At 55.4% G+C, this 19,888-nt stretch overlaps 1 protein-coding gene across 1 annotated transcript; it reads right to left on the bottom strand.

Annotated features, from left to right (window-relative positions):
- Positions 1–218: 218 nt before the first annotated feature.
- Positions 219–16,150, bottom strand: PLCD1 (phospholipase C delta 1). Its single transcript, XM_066351497.1, has 15 exons — positions 16,036–16,150; positions 10,125–10,289; positions 6,008–6,236; positions 4,237–4,366; positions 3,915–4,146; positions 3,248–3,449; positions 2,880–3,024; positions 2,649–2,798; positions 2,398–2,556; positions 2,019–2,178; positions 1,724–1,840; positions 1,154–1,332; positions 927–1,059; positions 701–850; positions 219–558 (listed from the first exon to the last, which is right to left on the bottom strand). Exons 1-15 carry the CDS (start codon positions 16,133–16,135, stop codon positions 473–475), a joined length of 2,337 nt encoding a protein of 778 aa, XP_066207594.1. The 5' UTR covers positions 16,136–16,150; the 3' UTR covers positions 219–472.
- Positions 16,151–19,888: the final 3,738 nt, after the last annotated feature.

Genomic DNA, 19,888 nt, shown 5'->3' with positions numbered 1-19,888 from the left:
CTTAAGTCGGGATCACTCGGTAGCCCCCCCTCTGGGGCTGGAGCGGGGGGTCTCCCTGTACCCTCCTCCATGGAGGGGTTTGTTTCTGCTGGTCCCTCCTGCCCGGGGGGGGACAGGCAATGCCCTCAGGACAGTGTGACTGCAGTGCGGAGTTCAAGGGCTCTGGGACACCGCGCACGGGCGCGCTTTACCGGAATTTTCTGGCATGCAGGTAAAGAGACCTCGGGACTGAGTTTAACGATTTTTATAAAAACCCTCAACCTAGGGCTGGCGAGAGGGTGGAGAGGGCTGCAGTGTTTTTCCTAACGGAGGTGAGGACAGGCCCAGGGTCCAGACCAGCTCCTCGGACCCCGAAGAGGCAGCAGCATAGACGATGTGTAAGAGCGGGGCCTCCACCTCTGAGCGAGAGCTTGGGGGCAGCCACACCTGCCCCATCCCCAGACGTGGACAGAGGCCCGGCCCGCTCCCAAGCCTAGTCTTGGAGAGACACTTTTACAAAGAGGGTGGCAGATGGGTGCTGGTCTCCGTTCTTGGACAAGAGGTGGACATGGCGGTATCCTGGTAGGTGAGTGGGTGGGAAGGAGCACACAGGGAAAGTTCCAGTCGGTCAAGGAGAATGCTTCAAGGGACAGCCACCCCAGCCCAAGAGATACCAGGCCCCACTTCCCCCATCCTGCCATCCTCTCCCCTCAAAGCTCACCCTGCTTGAGGCTCTTCAGCGGGATGGTGCTCTGGCCAATGAAGTCGTTCTTGGAGGAGGCGTCATAATCCTCCACCACAAAGCGCACGAGGGCAAGCTCGGGCACCGTCACCTCGAACTCAAACTCCGTGTCCCACCGCGGGTTGAAACCTAGGGATACAGGCGCCACGTCAACAGCGGCGACAACAGCTGCAGTAGCGGGGCCCAGCCCGGAGCCAGCACGGACCGTTATTGGTGATGACCGCGGTCTGGCGGCTGGCCATGTCCCGGCCCACACCGTGGATCTCCACCGTCACTTTGGGGTCCACGATGGAATTCTTATTCTTGTTGACTTTTGGCAGCTGCTGCCCTGTGATGACCTGAGGGGAGGTGAAGGACAGTGAAGGGTTCAGGAATGGTAACGAGGAGGAAGGGAGGCCCACGGGCCCCTGTCCCTCCTGCGGCTGGCCGTACCCTGACACTGAGACGCTTCCGCGTCCACCAGGGCCCCTGAGCCACGTTACGTGGGTTGAAGGTGGAGTCGGGGTCTCGCAGGAAGACAGGTTTCAGCACGTAACCGCAGCTCCCATTGTCCTGGAAGCGGCCCTGATACACGTCCATCTCTGGGCCAGGTGTCTGGAAGTTCAAGGCCACTACAGGTAGGACAGAGCAGTCACAGGCTGTGGGTTGGCCTCAGGCCCTAGAGCCCAGCCTACTTATGGTACACTGAGGCCCTTGAGTCACACCCTGAGGCAGAGGCCGAGTTTAGTGTCCCTCCAATGCCTACTGCCCTCCTGACTGACCCACCACACCAACCTCACATTGCATTTCTGGTGCCAGATTTCAAAGGACTAGTTAGTGTGCTAACTAGGATTTCAGGCTCTGCCTTGCTCGTCCAGGGATAGTTCCAAACTGAGGTCACCAGCGTCTAAGCCCACAAATGCCTGTATTTGGCCCAGCTCAGGTCCCCACAGGCTCCTGGTCCCTGGCCCTCCGGATGGAAACCCTCATCCCAGCCTCCCCCCAGACCCAGCCAGCCCATACCGATCTGGCAGCCCCCGTTCCACATCTCCACGGGGCTGTAGTTGGAGGAGTCTGTTCTCCACCCCGCGGGGTAGATCCTGCTCATGTGGCTCACATTGTGGCGGACAAGGCTGTTTCCTGAGGGGGATGTGTGGGCTGGTTAGAAGTGGAGGCCTCCCTCCAGGATTGCCTGAGCCCCCCACCCCCAGCTCTGCTGGTGACAGCAGGAGGTGCTAACTCTATCCAGGGCGACGGAAGCCAGGCCCAGATGGCCAGACGGCGGACAGCACCCTCAGGGGGCAGGGCTGGGCCTCACCTGATTCTTGGAGCAGCCGGAGGGCGCGGTTCTCAGAGAAGGACACCATCTCATAGAAAGCCTGCCCCGGGGTGCCAGGGCTGGAGAAGCCCCGAAAGTGGACGCTCTTGCAGTAAATGACCATATCGGAGAGCTCTTTCACTAGCCTGAGCTTGTCCTCCTGGGGGCCATGGGGAGGCCCGGGTTAGATTCAGAGGTTGGGGCAGGTGGGCACTGAGAGAGCCAGAAACCCAGACACAGAGACAGAGAGGGAGACAGACAGACAGAGAGAGGGGGACAGAGGGTCTGAGTGGCAGCCACAGAGAATTGAGACGAGGCAAACATCCCACCGGGTGAGAGGTCCCCAGGGCTGCTCTCCCCCCACAGCTTCCCCTCGAACCCTGGGCTGGTGCTGCACTCGGCTCCTCACTGCCTCATCCTCCATCTCCGCAGCCTCATCCTCGTCTGACACGACGGTGGCTTCAGGGCCGCCTTCCCCACTGGGGGGCAGGAGTCCCCCTAGCTTCTTTCCCTTCAGCAGGATCTTCCCCTTCAGTTGCTAAGGAGGGAGGGGCAGCTGCTGAAGCCAGGCTGGCCTCCCCGCCAGTCCCCTTGCCCTCTTCTCTGGGCACCCCTACCCCCACTCTGCACCTCAGGGGAAGGCAGGCTGGTGGTGGCCCCTTCCAGCGGCCGGTCCAACAACATGGGGCCCAGCGTATTGCGCAGGTGTCGCGCCATCACGCGCTGCTGCTCCAGGCTGCAGTGATTCTCCAGGGACAGGATGACGGGATAGGGGGATGCCTAGAGGTCCAAGGACAGATTAGGAGGGGTTGACCACCCCTAGCTGCCTCTCCTCCTCATCCCCCCCAGGGTCACGGCCACCTTGAAGGCGTAATCCCTGATGGCCCTGAGCACGTCACAGAAGAGGATCTTGGAGGTGAAAGTGTAGCCGTGGTAGATAACAGGCTCCTGGTTGGGCCCGTCCCAGCAGTCGAGCTCCAGACAGCGGCAGCCTTTGCACAACGCCCTGCAGGAACAGTGGCGCTAGGATCCTAGGCTCCGCCCCCATCCCCACTGGAGCCCCGCCCCCGGGCCCCGGGCCCACCTGGAGCCCCACCCCAGCCCTACCGGAGCCCCTGGCCCACCCCAGCCCCGCCCCCCAGCCCCACCGGAGCCCCGCCCTCAGCCCCACCCCAGCCCTACCGGAGCCCCGCCCCCAGCCCCACCCCAGCCCTGCCCCCCAGCCCCACCGGATGTAGGCTTCCGTGCTGCTGGGCCCAGTGAGCTGGTCTTCCAGCAGGTAGGTGTTGTGTGAAGAGGACACCAGGTAGTGGCTGAGTGGCTGGCCCATGTCCTGGTAGACCCGCCGGTGCGCCAGGTTGAAGGCGCTGCCGTCGGCCGAGAGCAGGTACATGAGGAAGCCGTCCTTGGTCATCTGCCGCTGTGCCTTGGCTAGGAGGGAGGGGTCCGGGGCCAGTCATAGCCCTCCCGTGGCCCGCCACCTCCTGGGTCCCTGGCTTTTCCCCTTCTGTCCCCCACACTGTGAGTCCCCTTGATAGCAGGACCTAGTCTCCTCCTCCTCAGTGCCTCCACATTGGAGCCCCCTCTAGGACCCGGCCTGGTCTCCAAGCTGGGCCCGGGATGGGATCAGAAAGACAGCAGGGTAAGTGGGTGCTTCTCCAGCCTCCTCTCTCTTTCCCTGGGGAGAGGTCCTCCAAACCCCCTGGGAGGAGGCACGGAGGGCGACAGTGATGCTGGAGCCCCGCTTTCATGGGGCAGGCAAATACTGACGGGCCGAGGCTGGCGGACACCCCCCACGCCCGCTGCTCCCTACTCTCGGGCTGCAGTCTCCCCAGCGGTCGCCCAGCCCAGTGTGGCCCCGAGACTGCAGGTCACAGGCCCTGGCCAGGTCCTCACCTGTCTCACTGGGCTCATAGCGCTCAATGAGGGAGAGGGCCAGGGCGGGCCCCGCCGCCTCCTCCCGCTGCTGGTGCTGCAGGAACGCCACTAACTGATCCACCGACAGGGTCTCCCCTGAGCCCGCAGCCTCGGCGAAGGTGCGGTCGATCTCTGCCCGCTGGGTCAGCATCTTGTAGAAGGCCTCAATCTCCTCGTCCTCCAAAGAGTCGGTCTGGGAGTGGTCACATTCCTGCAAAGCCAGGACAGCCAGGGAGGCAGGCTCAGAGCAGGCCCTGGCCGAGGGTCAAGGACCCCACTACCGGGGCTCCCTTCTCCTCACCCTGAAGATCTTCCGGGCATAGCTGTCATCCACCTGGATGTTGAGCTCCTTCAGGAAGTTCTGCAGCTCCTTGAAGCTCATCTTGTTATCCTTGTTTTTGTCAGCTTTTCGCAAGCACGAGTGAATCCAGCTGAGCAAGAAGTAAGGAAAGAACCCAGGAACCCAAGAACCCCCGGGCCCCAGCCAGAGCCATGATTCCAGCCCAGTGTCAACTCCTGGGCGCAGGTGGACTGAGGCCACCTGTAGACACAGCTCCCTGAAGGCCTGACTTACTGAACATCTGAATTTCAGGAGCAAGACCTAGTGGCCTCTTGCGAGAAAATGTTGCATCCTAGTACAAGATCTTTTTTGTATTTGCTGGCTTTGAACCCTTTAAATTTAAAAACAATTTTTTTCTTTCTATAAAAGGGTTAATTGTAGACAATTTATAAAATAAAGAAAAATAAGCAAAGAAATCCCCCCATAGGTCCACCAATAACTGTTAACATTTCAAGGTGTGTCCTCTGGTTTTCTATACACGCTGCTCACAAAAATGAGGGGATATTTTATCGCTTCATATTCATTTTGAAATATCCCCTCATTTTTGTGAGCAGTGTATAATTGTTAGCCAACTTGATGAAAGCACTTGAGGCTTATTTTATAGGAAATAGCAGAATTCAAGCCATTGATCACGTTGTCATGATGGGGCATTTAAACCCCCCTTCTCTCTTACCTCTACCCTCTCTCCCCTTAGCCTTGACCTTGAGAATTAGATGATTAAGATGCCAGAGACTAGGTCTCCCATTGAAACAGGTGACTCCCCTCAGCCTCCCAACTCCATGCTGCTACAGACAGTGAAAGAGGGGTATCAGGGTGCTGCACAGCTGATCCGTGGGTCAGAGTGGACCAAAGAGGGCTCCAGGCATCTCCCCTGCTTCCCCTCTGCTATGAATTGTGTTCCCCCAAAATTCATATATTGAAGTCCTAAGCCACAATATGGTGGTGTTTGGTGACGGGGCCTTGGAAGGTTTATATAAGGTCATGAGGCCCTCAGGAGGGAATTAGTGCACTTATAAGAAGAGTCACCAGACCCTGGCCGGTTGACTCAGCGGTAGAGTGTCGGCCTGGCATGCGGGGGACCCAGGTTCGATTCCCGGCCAGGGCACACAGGAGAAGCGCCCATCTGCTTCTCCTCCCCCCCTCCTTCCTCTCTGTCTCTCTCTTCCCCTCCTGCAGCCAAGGCTCCACTGGAGCAAAGATGGCCCGGGCGCTGGGGATGGCTCCTTGGCCTCTGCCCCAGGCGCTAGAGTGGCTCTGGTCGCGGCAGAGCGACGCCCGGAGGGGCAGAGCATCGCCCCCTGGTGGGCAGAGCGTAGTCCCTGGTGGGCGTGCCAGGTGGATCCCGGTCGGGCGCATGCGGGAGTCTGTCTGACTGTCTCTCCCTGTTTCCAGCTTCAGAAAAATACAAAAAAAAAAAAAAAGAAGAGTCACCAGAAAGCGCTCTCTCTCTCTCTCTCTCTCTCTCTCTCTCTCTCTCTCTTTCTCTCTCTGCTATGTGAGGATACAGAAGGCAGCCATCCAGAAGCTGAAAGGAGAGCTCTGACCAGAACCCACCATGCTGGCACCCTGATCTTGGACTTCCAACCTCCACAACTGAGAGAAAATTAGTTTCTTCTGTTGAAGCCATCCAATCTATGCTCTTTTGGTATGATGATCCGAGCTGGGTATCTTACAGACCCAGGTTGACCTGCGGGCAACCACAGCCAGTATCCACAGGCCACCAAAAGGATACTGCTGCAGCTTCTGCCGCTGGTCCATGGCGCCGGAGTGATGGATGATCTTACGCAGACCCTGCACCCAGTGCTGGGCGTCAGCTGGTGAGGAGGCAATGAGGTCTAGTGTGTTTCGCTGGTCCTTAAAGACGATGGAGAAGCAGCGGTCCTCAGGCACGTCACGGGCAAACTTCTCCAGGCCTTCTGTGCGGTGTCCCATCCGGACCTCCTGAATGTCCTCGATGGAGACTGTAAGAAGGGGAGTGGGGACAGAGCAAGGCATGAGGCCAGCCCCTGCCCCCAACATGGTTGAGGCCACAGTGGACGGGGGCACAGTTCAGAGACAGAGGTGGAGCCGGAGCTTGGGCATTGATCCGAAGAGAAAGGAGGGGCCAGGGGGACAGCCCAGGGGGCAAAAAGGAAGAAGGAAGACGCAGACTGAGGCGGAGAAGGAACGTGGGACACAGCTGTCATGGGCAGAGTGAAAACAAACGGAGTGACACAGAGAGAGGGACACTTTAGGGTAGGACCAGCACCTTGGGACCCCAGACCCACTTTCTGTGCTGGAGGGAGTAGGGCCACTCAGAGGACTGGGGCAGGGCAGGGCAGGCTTATTAGACCATTCTGGAGCTTGGGGCCTGTGACCGGGGGCTGGGGGATACAACCTCCTGATCGAACTTAACTGTGGACCCATTCTCCCCTCAGACAGCTATGAGAGACTGTAGGCCATCAGGAGACTCAAGCCACCCTTAATCAGCCCTGGCCCTGGGGTCTGGGAGAAAAGGGACACGAAGGGGAAAGCACCCGTGTCAGAAGGTAGAGGGCCTCACCCCGTGTGTGTCTATATGTGTCCAGAACTCAGGGCACCCCTTGGCAAGGAGGGTGCAGAAAGGCTCTGTCCTCCAGGATCCAAAGAGGCAGACTGGAGCATGCCCCTGGTGGGGATCTAAGAGATTATATCATTCTGCCCTTAGGAGCCAGGGGCAGGGACCAGTTGTGAGAGCCCAGCCTTCCAAGCTTCAGGGAGTGGCGAGGCAGTGCCTACCCTCCTAACCCCTATTGTCCTCCCGGGTCTGGCTGGGAGCCAGTCCCCCCAGGATCTAGCCTGCCCCACACCCATCCTGAGCCATCCACATCCATCTTTCCTGGGTCCTAGATCAGCTCCAGCTGATCCCTCCTGTCCCTCCTGCTGCATACCCACACCTTGAGTGGCCCAGAGCCCACGTGTGTGCCATGTAGCCAGCCCTGGCAGTAGGCTCTGAGTAGGACACGTGAGCCCTGGACCATCTAGGGTTCAGGAGATATCCTTGCTTAATCCCTCTGCCCACAGCCTTCCGTGCCCGACTGGGCCCACACCGGCTACAGCTGACCCAGGCTGGGAGTGAAAACAGGAAGCCTGAGCCCTGCGGTTCCCCACCTGCAGCAGAGAGAAAGTCCAGGCTCCTCCACGGCTAAGGCCTGTCTGGCTCTGGGGGCTAGTGGTGGCAGCGTCAGGGAGACTCAGAGATGGAGAGCAGGAAGCAGAGGCAGAGAGAACTGGGGGCGGGGAGGGGGGGGGATGAGCCACTCCTCCCTCACCGGGCCTCAGTTTCCCCAAGGGTCTCACTCTCCCAGAGAAGGGAAGCAACCATCAGGCGAGCACAGCTCCAGGCCTGTCTCAGTGGCTCTGACATAGAAGAGAGCCTCTTCCGGCCACAGCCCTCACCTGACCACACCTGACGCCTGACCCCGGACCTGTCACCCCTGCAGCCACTCCCTCACGGTGCAGCCCCTCACCGGTCTCCTCTCCGCATCTCCACCTTCGCTCACACCGGGTCTCCTGCCAGGAATTCTCCTCCTGCCCTTCTGCTCTCAGCCATCCCGGTAAGAGGGTCTCCTCCTGCCCAGGGCAGATCTGGAGAGGCCTGAGGCTCTTCTCCTCTGCTGCCCCCACGCCCAGCCCCGGCAGGTGCGAGGCACACATGGCAGCCATTCATAGGGACTGGCTGGTGGGCTCCAGGAACTCTCAGGGCTCGGAGTGTAAGACACCCCGTTCCCACGGCGCCGCCACCCACCACTGTCTAACAGGAAACTCGTATCAGGGCAGAAGCCTGTGAAGGAGCCCAGCTGGTGCCACAGAGGAAGGTCAGGGTCACTCCAGTGCTGAGGGGCAGACATGCGCTGAGGGGGCTTTGCCAAGAGCTTGGGTCTCCATCCCTCTGACCCTGCCTGCCCCGCCCCGCTCTGGCCTGGCCTGGCTGGCCCCGCCCTGCCCCAGCCTGCCCCGCCCCGCCCTGGCTGGTCCCGCCCAGCCCCGCCGAGCCCGCTCTGCCCTATTCAGAAACCCTCCACGGGCCCACAGCTGCGAGGGCCTAGTCCCACTCTCCCCATCTGCCCCTGCCCCTGTCCTGCCACACCACTGGCCCCTCCAAGGCCACAGGTCAGCAGGCTGTACCTTCTTAGGTTTCTGCCCAATGTCCCCAGGCCTGGCAGACCCTTCCTGGTGTACCTTCAGTAGGCTGATCCTCCCTTTCCTCCTGTCCCCCTCCTGCCAGGGGGGCCTGTCAGCTGTGTGTGGTCTCATTACCTACACACCTGCCCCCAGATGGCCAAAGGCAGGTGAATGGGTGAGGGGTTTCCAGAGGCCTGAGCTGGATGGGACCCAGCTGCAGTGACCTCTCTGCACTGTCCAACACAGCAGCCACCAGCCACATGCAGTCATTTAAATAGAAATTCGTTAAAATCCAATAAAGTTAAAGGTTCAATTCCTCAGTCACACTAGCCACATTTCAGGTGCTCAATGACCACACCACTAGGTGGCTAGTGGCAACTGTGTCAGACAGCACAGATACAGGACATTGCCTTCAGCACAACATTCTGTTGGCTGGCCTTGGTCTGAAGTTGTCCTACCATGTGAAGGCGTGGAGCAGACCTCTTGTTTTACAGAGTTGGAGGGGGGCATTCCTGATCAATGGCAGCAGTCACCAGAGCTCTCTCCCTGAGGCCTTGTAGGGCAGTGGTCCCCAACCTTTTTTGGGCCACGGATCAGTTTAATGTCAGAAAATATTTTCACGAACCGACCTTTAGGGTGGGACAGATAAATGTATCACGTGACCGAGACAAGTGTCAAGAGTGAGTCTTAGACAGATGTAACAAAGGGAATCTGGTCATTTTTAAAAAATAAAACATCGTTCAGACTTAAATATAAATAAAACGGAAATAACGTAAGTTATTTATTCTTTCTCTGCAGACTGGTACCGGTCCGCGGCCCGAGGGTTGGGGACCACTGCTGTAGGAACACATTTGCAGGCCTGCGCCTTGGCTTCCTAGGTCCTTGCTGAAGCTTCTGGAAATCTCAGCCCACACCCTCGAGGGAGGTACCCTGCTGAAGCGGCTCTCTTTGTGTCCTCTGCCCCCCATCTCCCTGCTACAGCCCCAATCCCAGAAAAGGGCTGTCTCCTTCGGGCCCCACCCCACATCCTGGCCGCTCACACCGGGGAGGGTTTTCTCAACCCTGGCGTTGGGCTGGCTTTAGCCTCACCACACCTGGAGTCCCAGTCCTGGCTTTAGCCTCACCACACCTGGAGTCCCAGTCCTGGCTTTGGCCTCACCACACCTGGAGTCCCAGTCCTGGCTTTGGCCTCACCACACCTGGAGTCCCAGTCCTGGCTTTGGCCTCACCACACCTGGAGTCCCAGTCCTGGCTTTGGCCTCACCACACCTGGAGTCCCAGTCCTGGCTTTGGCCTCACCACACCTGGAGTCCCAGTCCTGGCTTTAGCCTCACCACACCTGGAGTCCCAGTCCGCCCAACCTCCCTGCTTCCCACAACTGCCTGGGCGGATGCCTGAGTCCACACAACATGGCCCGGCTCCCTCCCTACTTCTGAGCCTGCTGTCCCCATCTGTGGTCATGGTTGTGTGCCCCTAACCCACAAAAGGCTGTAGCATCTCCTTCTGTAGTCCTGGGTCCATGACTGCCCGCTCCAGCCTAGACCAGAGCTCAGTTTTAACTGTCTCCTCCCTGGCCAGCCTCAGTTTCCACACATGCGGTCCTGATTGCATGACTGACCTATGCCCCACCAGGCTGGGGCTCAGTTTCCCTAGGTGTGGTCCTGGTCCGTGATGGGCCCCAGCATCAGTTTCCCCGGGGCACTCACACAGCTGGGACTCCGGAGTCCGCATGACCTTGCGGGACTCCTGCCAGATGGTCTTGCAGTCTTCCTGCAGCTTGTAGAAGCGCTCTCTTCGCCATGAGTTGGACTTCACCTTCAGGAGCTGGCTGCCCTTCAGGAGTGCCTGCAGGTCCTCGTCATCCTGTAGGCCTGGGGGGCAGAGCTGGTAAGATGCCACCTCCTCCAGTGTCCCTGCTGTCTCAGACCCCACGCCAGCCACACCCACCTCGGGACCTTCTCAGAGCTCACGTTTAGCAGCCCCCACCCAGCTCTGTTCACTTCTGCGTCCCTCAGCCCTGCTCCACCTTCGCCGCCACCAAGTCCTTCTCTGATTGCCAGCCGAGGCCGTGGAAACCTGAGGCTGCCTCCCTGCTCAAGGCCACATCTTATACACTGCGACCTGCTACCCACAGCTGAAGGAACAAAGGGAGGGCAACTAATCTAAGAACACCTGGTCCCTGACAGACCAGACCCCTAGGAGGTAGCCTGGCTCTAAAGACAAGGTGGGCCCGTCCTGGTCACACTCAGGGGTCAGAGTGACTTGGAGGAAGCTGGGACCAAACGATCAGGCGGAGCAGGAAAGCGAAGGGACAGACATGGATGGAGGCAGACTCCAGAGCGTCACAGAGCCCAGCCACCTCCCTACCCCAGTGGCTGTGGAATCACCTGTGCCTAGGTCCAGTCCTCTCTCCTGACTAAGGCAAGTGACTTCATGTGGAAGGGCCTCTGCTTTCCTGTCTGCAAACTGAAGGTACAAAGGGCATCCCCTCAAAGGGCAAGTCTAAGGTAAAGGAGATGATGCGTGATTCTGGGGAGGGCCCGAGGGAACAGCAGTTCCAGTTCTTGGTGTCAACATTGTTGTTACTGTGTGGCCCTTGTGCCCACCCCTGCCACCCTCACCGCTGCTGCCCCTACTCCTGACTTGGACCTGCTTGAGTGGGTGTTGATCCTTGCCCCCAGAAGAGACAGATGAGCCCATTGCGGCCTGTGTTTGGCCTGCTAAACACAGGATGCCCTTATCCCTCCATGCCTACCCCACTTCTGAGTATCCTGGGTCCAGAACTTCTCCGGGTATAGCAGCCCTAAGTCACAGTGCAGCCTTTTAAGAAGCTGAGGCAGGGCCTGGCCCAGCCCCACAGTGAGGACCAGAACCCTGGCTGCTTGGTATCCCCTCTTGCTGCTCTCAGAGACCCAGGCTGGCATGAGGCATGGGCTCCCAAAGATACAATGCCCTTTGTCCTATCAGGCCAAGCTAGAGGCACCAAGGGGATACCAGACCTGGCTCCCCAGGAGCCCCCAGCCTCCCAGTAGGCCCTGCACCAAGTGTGATCAAGGAGAGATCCCCCAACCTTAATGACCCATCATTGTAAATATAGATAGATATATCTATAGCTGTATCTGTATATAGCACCTTGTATCTGTACCTGCATCTCTATCTGTATGTATATATCTATCTATACATCTCACCCTGTATCTGAACCTGCATCTCTATCTGTATCTATACTTCTCACCCTATATCTGCACCTGCATCTCTATCTGTATCTATACATCTCACCCTGTATCTGCACCTGCATCTCTATCTGTATCTATACATCTCACCCTGTATCTGCACCTGCATCTCTATCTGTATCTATACATCTCACCCTGTATCTGCACCTGCATCTCTATCTGTATCTATACATCTCACCCTGTATCTGCACCTGCATCTGTCTGTATCTATATATCTCAACCTATATCTGCACCTGCATCTGTCTGTATCTATACATATCACCCTGTATCTGCACCTGCATCTCTGTCTGTATCTATACATCTCACCCTGTATCTGCACCTGCATCTGTCTGTATCTATATATCTCAACCTATATCTGCACCTGCATCTATCTGTATCTATACATCTCACCCTGTATCTGCACCTGCATCTCTGTATGTATCTATACATCTCACCCTGTATCTGCACCTGCATCTGTCTGTATCTATATATCTCAACCTATATCTGTACCTGCATCTGTCTGTATCTATACATCTCACCCTGTATCTGCACCTGCATCTCTGTCTGTATCTATACATCTCACCCTGTATCTGCACCTGCATCTCTGTCTGTATCTATACATCTCACCCTGTATCTGCACCTGCATCTCTATCTGTATCTATACATATCACCCTGTATCTGCACCTGCATCTCTATCTGTATATATACATCTCACCCTGTATCTGCACCTGCATCTCTATCTGTATATATACATCTCACCCTGTATCTGCACCTGCATCTCTATCTGTATCTATACATCTCACCCTGTATCTGCACCTGCATCTGTCTGTATCTATACATCTCACCCTGTATCTGCACCTGCATCTCTGTCTGTATATATACATCTCACCCTGTATCTGCACCTGCATCTCTGTCTGTATCTATACATCTCACCCTGTATCTGCACCTGCATCTCTGTCTGTATCTATACATATCACCCTGTATCTGCACCTGCATCTGTCTGTATCTATACATCTCACCCTGTATCTGCACCTGCATCTCTATCTGTATCTATACATCTCACCCTGTATCTGCACCTGCATCTATCTGTATCTATACATATCACCCTGTATCTGCACCTGCATCTCTATCTGTATATATATATATACACACACACATATCACCCTGTATCTGTACCTGCATCTCTATCTGTATCTATACATATCACCCTGTATCTGCACCTGCATCTCTATCTGTATCTATACATATCACCCTGCATCTGCACCTGCATCTTTATCTGTATCTATATATCTCACTCTATATCTGTACCTGCATCTCTGTCTGTACCTATACATATCACCCTGTATCTATACCTGCATCTCTGTCTGTATCTATACATCTCACCCTGTATCTGCACCTGCATCTCTATCTGTATCTATACATTTCACCCTGTATCTGCACCTGCATCTCTATCTGTATATATATATATATACACACACACATATCACCCTGTATCTGTACCTGCATCTCTATCTGTATATATATATACACATATCACCCTGTATCTGCACCTGCATCTCTATCTGTATATATATATACACACACACATATCACCCTGTATCTGTACCTGCATCTCTATCTGTATATATATATACACATATCACCCTGTATCTGTACCTGCATCTCTGTCTGTATCTATACATCTCACCCTGTATCTGCACCTGCATCTCTATCTGTATCTATACATATCACCCTGCATCTGCACCTGCATCTCTATCTGTATATATATATATACACACACATATCACCCTGTATCTGCACCTGCATCTCTATCTGTATATATATATATATATATATACACACATATCACCCTGTATCTGTACCTGCATCTCTGTCTGTATCTATACATCTCACCCTGTATCTGTACCTGCATCTCTATCTGTATCTATACATATCACCCTGTATCTGTACCTGCATCTCTATCTATATCTATACATATCACCCTGTATCTGTACCTGCATCTCTGTCTGTATCTATACATATCACCCTGTATCTGTACCTGCATCTGTCTGTATCTATACATATCACCCTGCATCTGCACCTGCATCTTTATCTGTATCTATATATCTCACCCTATATCTGTACCTGCATCTCTGTCTGTACCTATACATATCACCCTGTATCTATACCTGCATCTCTGTCTGTATCTATGCATCTCACCCTATATGTGTACTTACATCTCTATCTGTATCTATACATCTCACCCTATATCTGCACCTGCATCTTTGCCTATATCTATACATCTCACCCTATATCTGCACCTGCATCTCTGTCTGTATCTATAGATCAGTATCTGTGTATATCACCCTAGCCACATGTAGTCCAGCAGCCAACTCTGTTTAGAGCTAAGTGGCCATCTCACTTCCTGTTTTTTCACCAAAACTAAAATTGTGTGGCCTCAGCAATCCTTATCCTGCTCCAACAGGTGATGGCATCAGGGACCCACGTGGGTCCAGTCTGAGGGGCCTGTGCCTATGGGCTTTTCTCTTCTGAGCCCCGATCCCCAACCCCTTATAGCCTCCCCCATTTTGGTATTGCCTCCCCACTCCCTAGCCAGCCCCACACACCCACAGGACCCACAGAACTTTCTGGACCACTTCGCTAAACCTCAATCACCACATCCTCTTCCCCCCTTTCCAATCTCCTGCCTCCAGTGGGGACAGAACCCAGCACTAACACCCATCTCCCTATTGCTTTGGGCAGCTCTCTTCCCCAGTCTGTGCCTCTGTTCCCCCTGCAGCACTGGGTGAGAACAGGAGGCATCTGAGAACCTCTTCGGAGGTGACGTTCTGATGTGACCTTCCCCCACCTTGGTCCCATTCTCTTCACTCCAGGAGACTCCTCTGCCTTGGCGTGAGCAGTTAGTTCCCCTTCAGCCTGGGGAAGCCCAGTGGAGGAGAAGGGACTCCGGCAGCATTTCTAAACTGTCGGTTGTGTCTGTGGAGCTCAAGACCAGGAGAAGGGGAAGGGAGCCCCCAAGGTGCCAAAGGTGAGAGCCACCTCAGCCTCTGCTAGGGATCCCATGGTCCTTTCTGAGGCTGAAGTGCAACTGGGAGGGACAGCTTACACTCAGTGTGCACCCCCTCAAGCAGGGCACACATTAGGGCAAGCCACTGCCTACGGCCCAGATGGGAATGAGGGAGGGGGTCGGAAAGTAGAAGGTGAACCCCACCCTCAAGTTCTGGAAAACACTGTGAGGAGATGACATGTCCATCCTGTCCTGGAGCCAGGCTGTGGCCCTGTCTGTAGTCAGGCAGAGATAAGTCCCCTGGCTGGCGGCATGACTTCCGGAACAGACCTCTGTCCTAAGGTGGGCATTGATAACCACTGCCCTCTGGGTCACTGGGAAACCTGGGTGGGCACCTCCACCTCTGAGCTACATGTGAGGCCCTGTTTCTGAGGCCTCTAAGCTGCCTGCCCCACTACCCACGAAGTATGGGTACTCCTTGCGTAGCCCCAATCACTTGGCTCTAGTAATTCTCCTGTGCAAGGGTGGTGATGGGAGGCCTCTGAGCTGAGGGGCCCCTGGGTAGGCCCTGCAGCCGCGCTCGCCAGCCCGGGCCAGTTGCACACAGGAAGGGGGTTCGGGAGAGGAGTGCCGAAGGTGCTCCGGGTACTAATAGGCTGAGGGGGATGCCTGGAGTCCCGCTCATGTACCTAGGGACACACTGTGCTTGGGACCCTCAGCAGTTCACAGCTATACAGAGATAAAGGCACACACACAACCTTAAAGAGACAATGAGTCACACAGTGATACACATTTTTACATGGAGTCATACACAACCACACAACATACAGTTATGATAATGATAGCTCCACCATAATAATAGTTAATATTTGCCCCCCAGGTCAGTGCTGGGAAACATTACCATATACAGCCACCACTCAGGAGCACACCGCACAGGGAGTAATGTCCGAAATATCCACATAACACACAAACTAACAGAATCACTCAGTCACCTGGCTGCCCACTCTCACATCTGTCACCCATAGTGCACAGCATCACACCGGACCACACACACTTGCAGATCCTCTCAATGGATTACAGTCCTACCAGGTAGGAACTAGGCCACATATCCAGTGGTGCCTTGTAAATCTATAAACGAGAGGTTGGGGGCGGGGGGCAAGGAGCAGGGAATCTTGGAGGGGCTGAGGTATATCGGGAGAAGGGGTAACCAGTCCTCCCAGTACTCACCCCACATGCTACCCCTCCAAACACAGCCTCACAGTAGGTCACACACTCACAGGAGTACTGAACAGGTCCAATCAAAGGATCAAAGCAGGATCATGATCTCAGGGACATACAGTCTGCGTCCTGCCCCGGCTGCTATCCTGCTCTCCACAGATCTTGGTGCGCTAGAACCCTTACCGAGCCTCTGCCCATTGAGCGCCGCCACCTTGAGGCTCTGCTCCTGCAGGTAGAGCTCTCTGGAGCGGCTCCTCCGGCCCCGGCCCCTAAAGAACTGCATGATAGTGCCCCAGCCAGCCGCCGAGCCTGGCCTGCCACAATGCAGGACTCTCCAGATGCGCCCAACTAGGCGGAGAGCAGGGGCAGAAACCAGGCGTGGGGGTGGAGCTATAATCAGTTGAAGGGGCGGGGCGAGAGAAATCTGGGCTGAAAGGGGCGGGGCCAGACCCTCTGAGTCCGTCCCGGAGGGGCGGGACCAATAACTCCTGGAGGTGGGGCAGATGCGGAATCCAGGCCGGGACAGGAGGAGCCAGAGTCCAGGAGGCGGGGCGTCTCGGAAGAGGAGCCAGGACCGGGAGGCAGAGTGGAACAAATCCACACACAATACAGGAAGCTGATCAGTGATGAAAGCCAGAACCCAGAAAGCGGGTGGAGGGCACAGCTGGAGCCAAAGAGAAGGGAAGGGGAGTAACCGGGCCTGGGAAGTGTTGTGGAGGCAGAGCCATCCCCAGGAAGCCGGCCGGGGGCGGAGCCAGGGAGAGTCCCTCACTGGAAAGGCGGTGTTCTGGCAGAGAAGGGCTGGACCTCTACTTGGGAGGCGGTGTGAGGACTGAGTCCGACCAGGGGACCGAGTCTAAGCCTTGCTTCTGAACTCCAGCTGGGTGGCTCCAGGAGGACGTTAGGGCTGAGCCCCACAAACCTGAAGAGCGGCGTGCGGCAGGGCCATGGCCTGGGACTGCAGAGTCTAGCGGTGAGCGGGATGGACCCTGTGCCAGACAGCTAGCCAGCCAAATATTTCACCCAAGTTACTCAACGAATTCATTGTGACTCAGCGGGCTGTTGCCTTGCCTGTGAACCTCAGGCAGGCCTGTGTCCCCACCTGAACGGGGTACAACTCCAAAGTTCCAAATACGAATGGAATTCTTGAAAAAAAAAAATGCAGATCTTAAAATGAGTCCATTAACGCAGGCTTGCTTTAATAAATAGATGAGGACGATTGCAACTTTCTACAAACTGTGCTGCCAGTGTGCTCGGGAACAGTAGGACCTTTCATTTAAGTTACAACTTCTCTTTCATTCACCCAGCACTTATTGATTGAGCCCCTACTGTGCACCAAGGTCCAGACACCACCCACTGCAGGCCTGACTCACTCCCCTCTCACTCCCTGCCTGGGAATAGTTCTTCCATTCGCCTCACTGCAGTTCCAGTCACCGGCGTGGACAGTGAGTCACTCGCAAAGCCAGTTATTAGTACAGACAAGCACACAATAATAATAAACTGAAGCACAAAATGATTTGCCTAAAGTCACACCACAGAGAATAAAACATGAGAACACGTGTTAGCGTAGATGAGCTGAAATATGGGCAGAGACAGGTTGTTATTCATTTGGAAAGGGGCGGGGAGCCGAGTGTAATCGGGGCCTCTGTTTTAGAGAAACCATGCAAGGGTTTTTAACTGGAGGACCAAGGATAGGATGACATCTCAATATGATTTGCTTCCTTTCAATTCTTAGGTATTTTATTCTGTGCATTTAAAACCATTAGTCTGAGAAGGGGTCTGCAGGCTTCAGCTAACTGCCAAAATGGCCTGTGGCACAAAATAATTACTAATCAGTGCAGATCAGTGTGTATCTGTGAGGTGTGGGCCTGGAACCCCAGGAACAGAATTTTGAAACATAATTGAGGTGGTTAGGGGACTGGCCACCCCAACTTTTTAGAACCATTATCTCTTGGGGGTATTGGCTTTTTAACCAACCTAAAGCTCCTATGCCCAATACTGCTTTATCCTCATGTCTTCTATAAAATGGGTATTGTGATCTTGTGGATGAGAAAACAGGCCAAGAGAGGCAAAGGGATTTGCCCAGGGTCACAATAAAAGGCAAAGATGGGACTGGAGCCCAGGTCTCCAGGAGCCAAGATGAAGCCAGGGCCTTCTTATAGACAGCCTTCCACCTTTACAAATGCCAGTTCTTACAGTGCGGCAGGAAGAGTTAGGTGTAGGAGACAGATGTGTTCAGTAAGGACAGGGCCCTTCAGAGGTTATGTCCTTTTGGGCACATCTGGGGACCAGCTCGAGAAGCCAGTGCAGCCCTGGCCAGAATGTAGAATCAGGCAGCAACTCACAGGGCATAGTCAGTTGGGGGATGGGCCTCCTGCGGGAACACATACAGGCTGGGTCCCAGGCACTGTTCTAATTGCCTTATGGGTATGACCTCATTCAATCCTCACAGCAACCCTATGAGGTAGGTAGTGTTCTCATCCCCCATTTTACAGATGAGGAAATTAAGGCAAATGAAATCAAGGGATTTGTCTGAGATGAAAAAGCCAAGGTGTGCCCTCAACTAGTTTGCCCAGAATCCATACCTCTATACTACACTGCCTCTACATGCATGTGGGGCAAGGGTAGAAGGGATATTTCATATCTGGTTGGCCCCAATAGCTCGCCAGGCCAACAGAGGGGGGCTTTCTGCAGCAGACCCCCAACTGCCCCAGCCAGACAGTGTGGTCCTGCAGCACATGTCCAGTACTTTGGGACCTGAAATACGAAAGGACTGCAGACTCTCCGATGAGAGAGCAGACAACCTGGGACAGCACGGACAGAGTGACTACCCCTCTCTCTGTGACAGGTTCTTGCTTCCCCGTCTGGTTTGCAGGAGGGACAAAAGGCAGTCAAGGGGAGTGATTGTGGATGATGAGCTAGAAATGGCAGAGCCTTCAGGAAAGTGGCATGGGATTGTAGTATTCATGACAGCCCCACAGGAAGGGCTGGACAGTCAGGCATTCGGGAGGTCTCAAACAGGATGGGCCAGGGCAGCCAAGGCCATGACACAGGACTGGGGGCACTGGCTGAGTCTCCATGCAGCTTCCTCTCTAGGGAAGATAACAGGGCTGCCAGGGGAGAGAGGTTGGACAGAGGCACAGATGCCTAAGGATGGCCCATTCCAACATGACCTGTGGCTGCAGCCATGCCAGAGGCGACCAGAGGTCTTTTAGGTAGTCTGAGTGTGAGGCAGGCCCGGGAGAGGTGGCGGTGTGCAGGGTAGAAGACAGTGCTGGCTAAGGGATGATAAGAGAGAAAGCAGAGGTTCCCAGTGTGGCTGTCTGAGCGGTCAGTCTCCCTTCCTGCCAGGCTGTGATCATAGCGATGCCCAGGCTGGCCTGAGGAGAGAAGAGGGAGCACTGGGAGGAGTAGGGATCCTATGACCCAGCTGGCTGATGTTGCCTCCAGGAGTCCAGGCTACGGGTATGAGGGTAACAGCTCTGGGCACTGAGCAAGATCTCTCTGGGCCACCGGGACAGGTCTGGGCCAACTGGAAACATGAGACAGACCAGAACTGGCTGATAAGAACATCTGCATCCCCCTGAATTCCAGGAGTCAGTAGTGGACAGCTGGAGGGCTCTGCCATTCTCTTTCCCAACTATGTATTGTCTCCGTGTGTGACTAAAGTCTCCAACCCTAAGGGTCCTAGAAGACAGAGGGAGGTACGGTTAAACAATGATTAGTGTGAGAGGGGCGGGGTTTGCTGAGCTGACAGATGATGGGGCGAGGAGTGGAAGCACGAGGGTAAGCTCCCCAAGAAGAAGTGAGTCTGCAGGCTGGAGCAAAAAGAGGCCGGGTCCGAGTTGGAGGTCCCGTCCAGCCATAAGACCTCAAGGCCCTGCAGTCGGGAGCCCGCGGTTGCGCTCTCTGCTGGACAGTCAGCGTTAGCGCAAGGAGCTGGCTCAGACTCCTGGGGCCGTACCCGGGTCGCAGGAGACAGAGCTCGGCTGGACAAAGGGTGGAGGCTCAGGCATTTCGAGCTGACACTTGGTCC

Source organism: Saccopteryx leptura, chromosome 10 (genome assembly GCF_036850995.1).
Source record: "Saccopteryx leptura isolate mSacLep1 chromosome 10, mSacLep1_pri_phased_curated, whole genome shotgun sequence".
Lineage (NCBI taxonomy): Eukaryota > Metazoa > Chordata > Mammalia > Chiroptera > Emballonuridae > Saccopteryx > Saccopteryx leptura.
The sequence above is the reverse complement of the archived record's forward strand: the minus strand, read 5'-3'. Positions and strand labels throughout refer to the sequence as shown.